General features: G+C 38.7%; 2 protein-coding genes across 2 annotated transcripts; one reads left to right on the top strand and one right to left on the bottom strand.

Annotated features, from left to right (window-relative positions):
* Positions 1 to 1,080: 1,080 nt before the first annotated feature.
* tmprss4a (transmembrane serine protease 4a) lies at positions 1,081 to 8,807 on the top strand. Its single transcript, XM_079564520.1, has 13 exons — positions 1,081 to 1,226; positions 3,684 to 3,741; positions 3,994 to 4,137; positions 4,940 to 5,092; positions 5,172 to 5,298; positions 5,428 to 5,547; positions 5,935 to 5,981; positions 7,078 to 7,240; positions 7,331 to 7,494; positions 7,843 to 7,938; positions 8,022 to 8,164; positions 8,242 to 8,394; positions 8,477 to 8,807. Exons 1-13 carry the CDS (start codon positions 1,221 to 1,223, stop codon positions 8,486 to 8,488), a joined length of 1,386 nt encoding a protein of 461 aa, XP_079420646.1. The 5' UTR covers positions 1,081 to 1,220; the 3' UTR covers positions 8,489 to 8,807.
* A 319-nt stretch (positions 8,808 to 9,126) lies between these two features.
* mre11a (MRE11 homolog A, double strand break repair nuclease) lies at positions 9,127 to 13,288 on the bottom strand. Its single transcript, XM_079579651.1, has 20 exons — positions 13,231 to 13,288; positions 12,850 to 12,901; positions 12,585 to 12,717; positions 12,354 to 12,514; positions 12,178 to 12,265; positions 11,952 to 12,093; positions 11,752 to 11,866; positions 11,472 to 11,657; positions 11,226 to 11,397; positions 11,050 to 11,130; positions 10,845 to 10,974; positions 10,676 to 10,776; positions 10,420 to 10,590; positions 10,286 to 10,345; positions 10,046 to 10,214; positions 9,873 to 9,953; positions 9,734 to 9,789; positions 9,595 to 9,656; positions 9,368 to 9,464; positions 9,127 to 9,288 (listed from the first exon to the last, which is right to left on the bottom strand). Exons 2-20 carry the CDS (start codon positions 12,867 to 12,869, stop codon positions 9,241 to 9,243), a joined length of 2,073 nt encoding a protein of 690 aa, XP_079435777.1. The 5' UTR covers positions 12,870 to 12,901; positions 13,231 to 13,288; the 3' UTR covers positions 9,127 to 9,240.
* Positions 13,289 to 13,344: the final 56 nt, after the last annotated feature.

The following is a 13,344-nucleotide window of genomic DNA, read 5'->3' as shown; positions in this document are numbered from 1 at the left end:
TTGTCCTTAGAAGTAAATTTGATGACAATAAAAAAATTGTGTAGGATAAAGAAGCCTAATGAAGTTGCAGCAATAAATGTCTTAAAGAGTGAGACGGTGTGCAGGAGCTTTTTTGCATAAATTGCCCTGCCTTCTGCGCACCAGTTGCCTCCCGAGTGTCTTCCATAGCAATATAGGATAAATAAGAAAGCACACTCACACTTCTAAAAACTCGGCAGCATTAGTGGGAATTTGGAGTAAGGCACAAAGCTTTGAGGGTACTTGAGAGAAAAAGATTGAGAACCACAGAAGAGAGGAAATTAACCTGAGGGGACAATTATGTCAACGTATTCTCGAGGTGAGTTTAATATTTCAAAACTGATGACACTAAAACTGTACGGAGGTCTATCTATGCTGCTCAATAATCTGTTGTCCGTGTTCAGTCTCCCATGACATGAATGGTCAGTTAATTTTAAGAAACGCTCACCTCTCGACCTGAGGCCATTGAAAAAGTAATTGAACTCCTGGGAAAGGTAATGGCTGCTGCTTGTCACAGTATGTGGGGGCACATTTTATGCATGTTCCTGCAAATCCAACAGCTCAAGACTTGTTTGGCAAAGTCAAGAACTGCCTAGACAACTTGAGGCCGCATGAATCATAATTTTGTGTCAACTGGTGGTTCCTGACTCACACTATTTGGTGAAATTATGTCCAAACAGCTTTAAAGCCATGACTCAGTTGCAAGGGATATTATGACTACATATGTGAAGAAAATGGACATGGAGACGCTGATTGACATAAATGCATGGGAATAAATGCAAGCTTGAAACAAATTTGCCAGTCAAAATTATGTCAAGTGACTCCTAAAATGGAATGTAACTTCCCAAAGGTGAGGGGGCGGAGCCACCGCGATGCAGCTGCACAGGTAGTAAAAGAGGAGGGCCAGAAGGTGTCAAGTTTCCTGGAATGGTTTGTTTTGTTTTGTCAGTAAAATCAACCGCCTTTCAATGTGCCAAACCCCAGAAGACAAATAGGACGCAGCAGTTTGCAAAATTTGAGGACACTTTCTGGTGGATTTTCGGAAACAAAAAAGAAAAGAAAAGAAGGGACGGCAGAACAAAACGAAAGGAGTTTTGACAAAGACGACCAGTAACAAGATTCCAAGCAAGTGACGAGTTTTGCTTACTCTGCTCAGTGGCTTACAAGGTTCTGCTAGGTTTTGCTGAAAAGCCGACTGCATCATGTGGGTAAGTGAATGGAAAAAGGACAAACTTGTATAAAAGAGAAGACGACAACACACACACACATATGAATATAGGAAGTTACCAAATCTTTTGTAGCCGGCTACTACAAAAGCATATGGTAAGTTATGTTTGCTCACCTGTACCTGTACCTGTGTTTTGCATATATGCATTTTGGTCACAAAATGGGGGGCGGGAAACTCAGGAGCCAAGACAGACTTTGACAAACAATTACATAAAGGTTTATTTGTTGAAAAGGATTCAAAGTAGTAATTTGTACTGGGTGGTTTGAGTTGAGGATGTCTCTCATCAAAAACATAACTACTGTGAAAAGCTTTGCAACAATGAAAAACTCCCGGATGAATGAGAGCTTATTTGGATATACATTTCATCTGCTACACTGAATACCATTGATAACAAGTAGGATGGGCAGTTACTTCTTGGATTTCACACCTGTCTGTTTTCATCATGGAGGCCTAATATTTACATATGTGCTGAACTAGACACCATCCTTTGTTTTACCAGTACATGTCCAATACACAGCAATTCAAACCAACAAAGCAGAAGAGCTGCCAATATGTCAATGCTTTATCTTTTTTGATGACCCCGTTTTATTTGACGTCTTGTATAGCGGCCTGCCCTAAACATGCGCATCCCTGACAGAAACTAAAAACAACCTGATGAGGATGAATCATCAAACCTGGCAGATGTTACTGTGTTTATGTGATATTAATTGTCACATTTCTTTAACATGCCATTGTTGAGGAGATACCTGCACATTGTGAAACACTAGACTTCTTTATTCATACTAATAATGAGAGAACGACAAAAGCCATTGATTTCTAAACAGCAAACATAATTCTGAACATGTAACACTTCGATACTGTTGGAGGCAATTATGTATTGTGTGATGATTAACTTTATATAGGTCACTTGGGAGTGTGGCACACAACACATACAAACACAAATCCTATGAGTCATATGTCATTCTTGATAGATTTAAGTCAAAGCGACTGAACTTGTACTGTGCTGTATGTTCAGAGTGCAGTAGGAACAAGGGTTATCAGATTAATTCAAATTGGATTCAAATTGCCATTTTGATTCAGCAAATTGCAGTGGCTGCAGTTACGCTGCTCTTTATTTTTCATTTCTGATGACGTGTTGCCTGAATCGTTCAAGGTTCAACTTCATTATTGTCCCGAAGGAAATAATAATGCAGCAGGTGTCCCATGATACAGTAGACAACAATTGTATTTAGAACAAGGATCATACAGTCCCAACCAGTGACTGTATGATCAGACAAAGCCTAAGGTGCTGCAGCTTCCTTGCTGAACGACATAAGAGAGTTTATCTTAGCCTCTGGAATAAAAGAAGCCCTGGTTCCCGTCTAGGTATCTAATATAAATGTTAACAGTACAAGCCCACCTGCTATTTACGAGTAAACCTGTATGTATATATTATCCATATATCCACAATTGCAGAGTCTTGAAACCTCTGTACACAATGGATTAGGTTTGTGACCAGACTGTGTTTTCACTGTTCACAGTTTGATTAAACACAGAACTAGACTAACCTGAAAATAAGTCCCTAGTTACAGCACTGTTTACAAGGCAGGCTTTCAGGAGATATCCATGAATTCATCAAGGGCCTTTAATCATGGGAAAAAAAGCACCTAATATGACATTTGTACATACAGGTGCTCGTCATATAATTATAATATCATGAAAAAGTGCATTCACTTCTGTTATTCAACTTAAGCTGTGAAACTGATATATGATAAAGACTCATTACATGCAAAGTGAGATATGTATAGTCTATATTTGTCATGAACCCCAAATTAAAAATCTCATAAATTTAGAATATTTTAAAAATGGACAGTAAGCTATAATCCTCAAAATGATAACAAACAATGGCTTGACATATGTCACTTTGCCTTTTGTCAATATCATATATTAGTTTAACACTTTAAGTTGAATTACAGAAATATATGAACTTTTTCATGATATTCTAATTATATGACGAGCACCTGTATAAAATTCAAGGCTGACACAGCAGGGTCAATGGCTAAAGCTACTGTGTAACCCATGGATGTTGGGGTCAAACAATGAAAAAAATCATGTCTAAAAATAAATGTTTTGAGCTGCAACTTAAGTCCCACATAATTGTGGGATTCTGACGAGTTGCATGACTCCACTGGTTTAAGGGCGTACACCTCTGACACATGTTAACACAATGTGTTTTGAGAACATGACTGAAAATAAAACAAGGGAAAATGTTAAGTGTACTTTCTGAATATTGTGTATTCCCTTTGGATCCATTTTCAGATTAAAAGATAAAATAGCATGCTCTGAAAAGTTAGTAAACATTGTTACTAGCACAACAGATACAGGTAGTTTCACAATAGCTTTAGCTTGTGCGTTGATTTGTAAAACATCTTTTGTGTCTTTGTTGTGCTCTTGTCAGACAACTGCCCATCTGCCAGAGGAGAGCACACGGCCACTGAATCCTAACAGACAGCCAGGTAAATACACATTTGAACAACTAAAGCCTTTTTCAACGATATTCTGATCGCTTTGTAATCTCAGCTATATTTTAAAAAGCTATCTGGGTGGTAACCTTGCTTATATTGAGCAACTGTAGATGACAGGGCATCATCAGACACAGACCATAAGCCAGTGTACTCAGTCCGGAATCCTGATTGTTCGGGGAAGTTGTGTCGGGAAAACTTAAACTTTAATTCTAGCCCTTGTAATACAGTTTTAATTTGTTGTAGTGGTTCCCAGGCCAGGACGTCACAGAAGACCCATGTCGGCTCCAAAACCCCAAAAAGAGAAGACCCCAAACAGGAAGAAGTTGTGGCTGACCATCCTGGCAGTGGTGGTAATACTCGCTATTCTGGCAACGGCAGCATATTTCAGTAAGCCACAAAATATCATTCAATAATCTCCTTAATAGAATGCATTCATGTGACATCCTTTCTGAGACAAAAGCTGAATACAGAGATTGGGATTGTAACATAACAGGATCAATTTCTCAGTGTAGTGTTAAACCAGTGGAGGTTTTGAAATGTAAAATCCTCAAATTAGGGCTCACATTAAAGTATTCTCTTGCTAGTGCAGTGTGTTATATGTAAAGACCAGACAGTTAAAGCTGTTCCACTGCTGGTTTGTTGCATGTTAAACAGTGGTGTGGCTAACATTACTATGGGGAGAGACACTAAAACCTTTTACAAACAGAATTATTGGCATTTTGTTGGTTTTGAAACAGAAAATGCCATTTTTGCAGTAGGTCATGAAATAATGGATTTTGATGAGGACTAAACCTATTTAATTGAAAGCCTTTAGTCAACATCTCCATGGAGACGAGCTGGAGAGTCGGGAAACATGCTTGTTTCTTCATTTATTTAGGTATTTTTATCTGTAAAACATGAATTGTTGTATTTTACTCCATTTATTGGGTAAAATGTTACACAGTGTGGCTTTAAATTATGTGTTGTTATGGTCTCTATAGTTACCATACTGGAGCTTTCTCTTTTATGCCTTTAAACTCTAAATATAATTATTATCATTTATGCTCTATGGTTAAAATGAATGGGAAATCTATTTCTGGAACACAGATATAGGACCTTGCTCCATATAGAGGGAATGTGAGTGATGAATGACAGTGTGCAGTGATCTATCCTTCCTAGAAATATACCACTGTCTTTTTGTCGCCCCCAGTCAAAGTGCTCATCGACACCAAGTATTATTTTTGCAAGCGCTCTGTCAAGTTCATTCCGATCGACCGAGCCTGTGATGGGAAGGAGGACTGCACAGGAGGGGAAGATGAGCTTACCTGTGTGTCAGAGTTTACAGTCAACGGCACGTTTCCAGGTGAAGCCCAAATCTGCCACGCTGACTCACGGGTGCAAACAAAGCCCATGCTCTATTGTTGCGCTTGTTTTGTGTTCAGTGCGGCTATTGTCGGTGAAGAGTGTCCTGCAGGTGTACAGTCCCAGTACAGGATGGAAGAGCGTGTGTAGCGAAGGCTGGACTGCGGAGCACACACAAACAGCCTGCAAACAATTGGGATACACATAGTGAGTAAAACACAACTAAATGAACTAAATAATTGCATCAGACTTCCACATGTGAAAGAATGGATATGTACTACTTCATGAATCCAGTGTAGCATGTCATCAATATCTTTGCTATACTTTCTTTTGTAGTAATCCAAGTAGCAGAACTGTGCCAGTGGAGGAGCTCCCAAAACTGTATACGACTGGGCCATTCACAACAGTCCGGCCTGGAACTGGAAAAACCCCAGTTCATCAGGCAATTAGTCCCCGGTAAGAGGCGCAATAACTCATTTTGTTTTACATGAAACGTTACTTATGTGCATGGACTTCATATGAACAATACTTAACAGATCAAAAATGTAACAACAAAAATTGAAAGATAGTTTTATTCATTGTGATTTTGCGATTCTAATGTTGTAATTCCTTTGTATTTTGTCGTACGGTGACCCTGAGTGTCCTGAAACTCGCCTCAAATAAAATTATTATTATGGTGTGCTGAAAATTTCCCTTCAGCTTTCTGTTCCTGAAAAGCAAAGAATCTCACGTTTTTGGTTTCTATTCTGCAACACAAATGGAAACTACTGTATGTGTATGTTTGTGCCTGATTAATAAGCCAATATAAATTTGATCAAGTGATTTATCTTTTTTCCCCAACAGAAGCAGAGTGTGCAATAGTGGCTCTGTGGTGGCTCTGTCGTGTTCAGGTAAGCCAAGCCCCAAAAAAAGGCAGAGCCAGAAAGAAAGACACAGTTTCACATGAACAAGCTCATGCATGTCCAACTAGAGCAGCTGTTTCCTGGAGAGAGAAAAAACAAAACAAATCTAGCCTATATTTTGAGACCTTTGCCACTGTAGCCCTTGTAGATTTATATTTGAAATAATAAATAGTAGCAACAATCAGTGTTGGGGTAACGTATTACAAAAGTAATGTGTTACAAAATAACTTTTTGCAGGAAATGAGGAATATATAACAAAATATGGGACTAAATCAGTCGTTACAATTTAAGTAACTTGACTTACAAGTGCAGTTAAATAATTTGTATTGATGTGCGAACAAAATATATATATATTTTTTTAAAGAAATAACCAGAATGCTCACTCTAGCCACTCGGGGGCAGCTTAAATTTAAAGAAAAGGAAAGACGTGTCCACACGTGTCACAATAAGAGATCAGGATACAAACAGCATATTATGTGTTAAACGGTCAGTGTGCCCCAGGGCAGCTGTGGCTACAATAGTAATTTACTGCTACCGAGTGTGGGGTGACTGAATAATGACTTTATGTAGCACTTTGAGAAACGGGTGACACATGCTGATAAAGCACAATAAATATAAGCCATTGTTATTCATTAGGCCACAGTCCTTTATAATAAATGTGGCCTGTGACCGCCATTCGGGCCATGACCCAAACGAGGTCGACACCCCTGGTGTATAAGATCTGCAGTCACATGTAGTTAATGTTGTCAAAACAAAACACAAGAGAATGGGGAAAGTGAAGGTATAGGAAATCTTTGACTGCACTTTTGCTTGGTGGCAATATTACTATGTTTATATTTAGCCAAAAGTAACTCATAGTAGTGTAACTCAGCTACATTTTTAAACAGTAATATGTAATACAAACATATTACATTTTTAAACAGTAATATGTAATACAAACATATTACATTTTTAAAGTAACAACTAATATTGAATATATTCCAATTTTAAAGTAACACAACACTGGTAATAGTAGTTTATGTATTATTATTAAGCTGTTAACCTTGACAGTGCTACTCAGTCACTCAGTTATGTGTGTTTCCAGACTGTGGTAAGGCTTCTTCAAGGGAGCGCATTGTTGGAGGGACAGATGCGGACATTGAAGATTGGCCGTGGCAGGTCAGCCTCCTGCAGGGCGGAAAGCACGTGTGTGGGGGCGCGCTCGTGGCACCGCAATGGGTTATCACAGCAGCCCACTGTTTTGCTGGGTCTGTGAATCTAAAGTCAAAATTCATCAAGTCAGATTCATCAAATGCGTATATTCAGCACTGACTCACTCCGCGGCGTGTTCTTTGCAGGGATAACAAGTTGGTAACTCGCTGGAAAGTGGCGTCAGGACAATCCTACCTGTCCCTGTCGGGTTCCTATGTGGACAAGATCATCATCAATGGACATTACGACCCTGCAAGCAATGACTACGACATAGCCATGATGAGACTCTACAGCTCCATATCTGTAGGAGGTACAGTTTAAAAGTACTTTGAAATAAACGAGACGCTAAAAAAGTCTACAGGCCTCGTTACAGTGCCGCCTTGTGGTCATTTTGTGTCACAACACTATCAAAATGTTGTGCCTATTTACTCCGGTCAAAATACATTTATTATACAGCCAAGCAGACAGAATGACAGAGCAACATCTAAAGCGTTACATTTTTATTCTCAGATGCTTTTGTTCAATAGTTTATGAAAAACTTGCATCCTATTTTTTTTTTTATGCGAAATCTGCATCTACACATGAATCTTAAATTAGGCTCCTACATACAGTATTTTCTGTTTACTCTACACCACAAATCTGTCTTTTCTTTCTCCAGATACTCGCAGACCAGCTTGCTTGCCACCTGCATATTTTGGCCTCCGCGATGGAGCCTCAATGACTGTAACCGGTTGGGGTTTCCTGGAGGAAGACGGTATGTTTTACTTCAGCATTGACTGATTCATTATAGTTCAAGAAACCAGCAGCAACTAAACAGGCTGATGGTTTATTTTTCAGGTAAGGTTTCCTCTCAACTTCAGCAGGCCACCATTCCTTTGATTGATCGAACTAAATGCTCCAAGCCCTCTGTTTATGGAAGTCTTATAACAGAAAGGATGATTTGTGCTGGTCTTATGGAGGGTGGTGTGGATGCATGTCAGGTAGAACTACTGTAACCACTTGCATAAAGCTTCACAATTTAGAAAAAAATGTTGACGTGTTTCACATTTCATGGCAGGGTGACAGTGGGGGCCCATTGGTACACCTCACCTCTTCTAAGCACTACCTGGCGGGGGTGGTGAGTTGGGGGGTGGGCTGTGCCAGAAGGGGAAAGCCGGGCGTGTACTGCAACATGGAAGAGATGATGAACTGGGTTAACACAGTCATGGAGGTAAAACACATACAGTGCACAGTGTTCTTTGTTTGTTAAATGTGTATGTTGTTTATGATGCTCATTTTCTTGTCTTTTCCAGAAAAATCCCTGATTACCTTTTGTTGGTGTTGTTGTTACTTGACTGTAAAGTCACTGTAACTTTTTGTTTCCTGGGAGCGCGCTGGGCAAAAGAAGAGCAATAGGGAAATACTGTAGCTGAATTCTTACAGCAAAACATAACTATTTATTACTACCCACAACAACATTGTTCAGCAGTCCATAAAATTAATATTCAACTGAGCACTTTAAGTGAGTCATGAGTTACTTGATTGTTGTTTGTTAAATGAGCACTGAGGCTTTCTAACTGTGTTTTTATTTCACAATGAGTGCAATTTAGATCAGAACACACAAGTTCTGTGCACTGAACAGAAGAGTAGTAAATATTTTGTGTATATTTGGGTAAATTAATATATAATAAAGCTATGAACCTTATTGAAATGGTTGGCCATAATGTAAATGTTTTGTTTACATCTTAAGTGTATTTGTAAATAGTTAAAAATGTGAATATGTAAAATGCTGTATATATTTATATGCTGTGATTGAAGTATTTGAATAAATTCTTTTTTTTACACTGAAATAAGTCCAGCTGTTTTTTTGTGTGTGTCAGTAACAGATCAAACACTGAAGCACAGAAACAATTTACTTTTTATTTACTTTTTTTTTTAGAAAACTTTAGAAAATATTTATCGGTAAAACATTTAGATGTAGCTGTAAAGAGCACATGAGAACAATAATGACTAACCATCAGAAGTGCTGTACTGAAATGTGTAGCAAAATATAACAAGTTGCACAAGTTATGAGAACTTAAGTTTTCTTTCTTCCCCGACGGCTGGATCCTTTGAAGGGATTATCCTGGAATAGACAAGAAAAATAAAATAGTGAGACGTGTTTTGTTACACCACATTGGTCTAATAAATGACTGATAACTTACATCCTCATCATCGCTGTTATCAAAGAAAACTCCTTTAGAAGACTGACTCTGACTTTGAGACTGGCTGCTGTATTTGGCAAAAGATGTGGAGGCTGCTCTAAAATAGAGTACGGGAAAAAGGGCTTTAATTCATTCATTTAAAGTATGATTGCAGTAAATTAAAATACCACTGCATTTCTTTGGAATTCAAATTCAACACAAATAAAATAGTTAAAAATAAAACTTACTTTGAAGTTGGTCGAGTAGCTTTTGTGAGAGGGACGTCTTCATCTGAATCGTCTATGCTTATCTGCCGATTGATCGAGGGTGTAATATTAAAAGAAGATATCAAACCTGTGTCTACGTGTACATCTATCTTTGTCTTACATCTTCTACTGCGAAAGAGCTAGGCCGTGATGACCTCTGGGATGTGGCGTGAAATGCTTTAAAGAGAAATGCACAATGTGATTTCAAACAATTCCTACACCTAAAGCCAATCCAAGTTATATTTTGGTTACATTAGTACCTTGCATTATGCTTTGAGAAGAGGTGGCTGACTTCTGACCACGGCCACGGCTTGCTGGCTTAGTTTCAGAGGCAGCTGCACCTGCAATGAAGCCATTTCACTCAATAACTGCATTACGTAAACCAGTGGCCAGTGGATATGTATGCTCCATGAAACGCCTTCAGCACACCTACCTCTCCCTCTTCCACGCCCTCCTCTGCCCCTGCCTGCTCCTCGACCTCGGCCTTTTGCCGGCTGGGGGAAAGCGTCTTCATCAGAGTCCATAGCTACATCACCATCAGACATACGATAAGCTGGGTCATCGCCGCGCTCCAGCCGGTGAGCTTTAGCTCTGTTCATGGCCTGTTAAAGCAAGATAGACCTGAATATAAATCTTAAAACTTATAGACAGATCTTATCTAGACACAACTCACTTCTTTAATCTCATTGTCCTCCTCTGTAGTGTTCTTTTTGGAGTCTCTGAAATTTTTAATCTGTGGACACATGTTTATATATAATTACATAGAGATAAAATAAGTTTGCCTACATAAATACTCCTGTGCACTACCTCTGCGTCTATATCTTGTTCTGTAGTAACCCCTCTGGCCAGCAGGTGTCGCTGCGTCTTCTCAAGCTGATATGAAATTAACTCTTCTATGGCATCTTTTTCATCTTTATCTACAAATTCCTGTATCGCCTTCCCCATGCCCTGCTCAGTCAGCAAAGAGAGCTGTACTTTCTGTGAAAACACAAAGAAAATGACATGAATCAAAGAAAATGTAGGAAATATCAATATCACGGAAGAATCATTATACACAAACTACCTGCTCGGCTGCTTCAAAATATTTTTTTACCAAATCTTCCACTCTCAGACCTTCTGCAACTGTATTTTTCACCAGCTTGCCATAGTCAATATTTAGTTCATCTAAAAAGAATTGAATGATTGCATCACCGTGCTTCGGTTATCGGTTTATTACTTTGGTTGACTCAAACCTTTGATGTCCTCTTTTTGCTCACGGCGTCTTAGAAAGTGAACAATGTCCTTGGGATTAGCGACACGATCTACAAATCTCTGACTGAAGCGAGAAGTGTTGAATGCCTCAAATCCTCCACTGTAATCCACCTGCAAAAAAGAAATATCTCAACTGAATAAATGAATGAGCGGATGTAGCCTTGGAAACAGGTAGCGACGTCTTACTCTGAGCCGAACCAGGGGTTTCTCCGGGGTCATAGGACTTCCTAATCTTTCTCTTTCTGCTTCTTCCAGCATCTCGTTGACCTGGAACATGAAAACAATAAACAAAACGCATAAGAAAAAATTATATATATCCACACATCAAACAGCAATTACAAAGAAAATGGTATAGACCCTACTTTAGCGTAGCAGAAGTTTTCCACTTTCTTTGTGACGTGGGGTGTATCTGGTGAGAACAAGTCCTGGTAGTCCGCTAAAACCACATCTTGGATGAAGAACTGCCGAACTGTTTTTAGAGGCAGTTTTTGCAAGTTCATTTTACGACCATTGACACGAAGCAACCCAATGTGTCTGAAACGCATAACGTTTTTCAAGTCAAGGTCATCCATATTCACTTTGTACATTCATGTAAAGTATTATTATACTTTTTGGTTGCTTCTCCGGGAGAAAGGGAGGTGGCCACAGAGCTGCCAGGCTGTGTCACATAGAAAAGCTGCTGCTCGTTTCTGGATGGTGATATGAGACATTCGTGCTCGTGACCCCACACCACAAGATCGATGAAGTCATCAAGAAACTGCTCAGGAATGTAGTTTGTAGGTCCATGTTTACTCCTAGAACAAAATTACAAAGAAAGGAATTGTAGAGCGAATTACCTTTTCCATTTTCTATTTAAGTAGTTTTATTTGGGTATGTGAACACTCAAACCTGTTTTGGTGCAAAGTAAACAGGTTGAACCACTCATCTTGGTCTTCTTTAGGACGGAGCATTGTTACTTGATTATTGACAAACATTCTGTACAGACGTTCATCCGGGATGGATCCTTTTAAATAAGCAAATAATTAAACAATATCCAATCATCATTTGGCATATAATCATGCCAAATGAACCCATGATAATATTCTTACCAAGGCCATACAGGGCAAGTTTTGTCTTCCCTTTCTGCATGAGAATGGGGCTAATTTCTATTTTTTCAACTGACTGAGAATGGCCAAAGTGATTTATAAGACCCGAAACACTTAGTAAATCCAAAGCACACAATCCCTCAGCCTAGAAAAAAAAAATCCAAATTGAGATTTGAAGCACAAACAAATGTAATTTAGTGGCTATGACTGAACTCTGGGAAACACTTACTCCTGTCGGGTCATCGTGATTACCATGAATGCTGAACACAGGAATAGAGATGTTCAAATTTTCATCTTGATAATTTACCCATGGAAATCTGTAAAAACAAAAGAAAACATAAAACAGAGGAAAATTAGCTCAAATAGATATTGTTTTTTTTTTTTTAAAGTAAATGCCAAACTGACTTGGTTGTATTGAAGTTTACGGTCTGGTCACTGAGAATGTTGAACTGAATTGGAGTATCTCCCATACAGTACTGCCTGAGCATTGTTATGCAGGTATGAAGGCAGCGGCGGGATGGTTTGTTCTCATGGAACAAATCTCCACCCATCAAAATAAAGTCCACCTAATAAACATATATACTTATTTACATGACAGAACATATGAACGTATAACTACATGTGTGCAACACCTACCTGATGCTCCTTGGCATATTCCAAGATCTCCTTGAATGCACTGTAAGAGTCGCCTCCACGGATAGCATCCTTTTCAAGAAAACCCAGGTGTATGTCGGTAGCAATGAGGATCTTTAATGTATCCTCGTCATCCCTGCAAAAAAAAAAAGTGAACATGAAAAAAATAGACATATATTTATAAACTATTAAACCAAAATAATAATACATAAGGGTCATTCAACAATACAACAGTTTGTACAAAAAATAAAAAATAAAATAAACATACATGGTATTCTCTGAAGACATGGTGTCAATCTTTGGGACAAGCAATTATAAATCTGTGACAGGAACAAGAAAAAGAATATTAAAAATACAACAGTGGACTTAGTACAGCAAAAACACACACAAGTATTGTTGGCAAGTCGCGTGTTGCATGAATCATCACATGGTAATCCTAACTCTCTGATAAAAAACAATTAATAAAGCTTTAGCTAACTAGCGCATGAAAAGTGAGTGTGAGATGCTAAGACATTTGTTAGCAAGCAAGCCATGCAGTTTAGCTCGCCATTAAAGTGGGGTTGTTTGAAACCACCAGGCTTTAACAATATGCCATAGTCATGATACACTAAATTAAAACATTTTAAATATTTACAGTCTATGGACTTACCTCACGCCTCGACTGTGGAGCCCAAAATACGCAATAAAAAATCCCGGCAACTCTTGCAAGGTACAATGCTATGTCTCCAGGAGTTGTAGTTTATTTCTGACCTTATCGCGTATA

This window comes from Gobius niger, assembly GCF_951799975.1.
Source record: "Gobius niger genome assembly, chromosome: 1".
In the NCBI taxonomy this organism is placed as follows: Eukaryota; Metazoa; Chordata; class Actinopteri; order Gobiiformes; family Gobiidae; genus Gobius; species Gobius niger.
This window is presented reverse-complemented; position numbering and strand designations above follow the sequence as displayed.

Excerpts from the sequence above, each read along its gene's own strand:
- tmprss4a (XM_079564520.1), top strand. Across the intron at positions 7,939-8,021 it reads GGGTTTCCTGGAGGAAGACG|GTAAGGTTTCCTCTCAACTT; the intron begins GTATGTTTTACT and ends TTTATTTTTCAG. Across the intron at positions 8,165-8,241 it reads GTGGTGTGGATGCATGTCAG|GGTGACAGTGGGGGCCCATT; the intron begins GTAGAACTACTG and ends ATTTCATGGCAG.
- mre11a (XM_079579651.1), bottom strand. The coding sequence starts at position 12,869 with ATGTCTTCAGAGAATACCAT. Across the intron at positions 11,398-11,471 it reads CCCGGAGAAGCAACCAAAAA|ACACATTGGGTTGCTTCGTG; the intron begins GTATAATAATAC and ends TATGCGTTTCAG. Across the intron at positions 9,465-9,594 it reads GCTACTCGACCAACTTCAAA|AGCAGCCTCCACATCTTTTG; the intron begins GTAAGTTTTATT and ends ACTCTATTTTAG.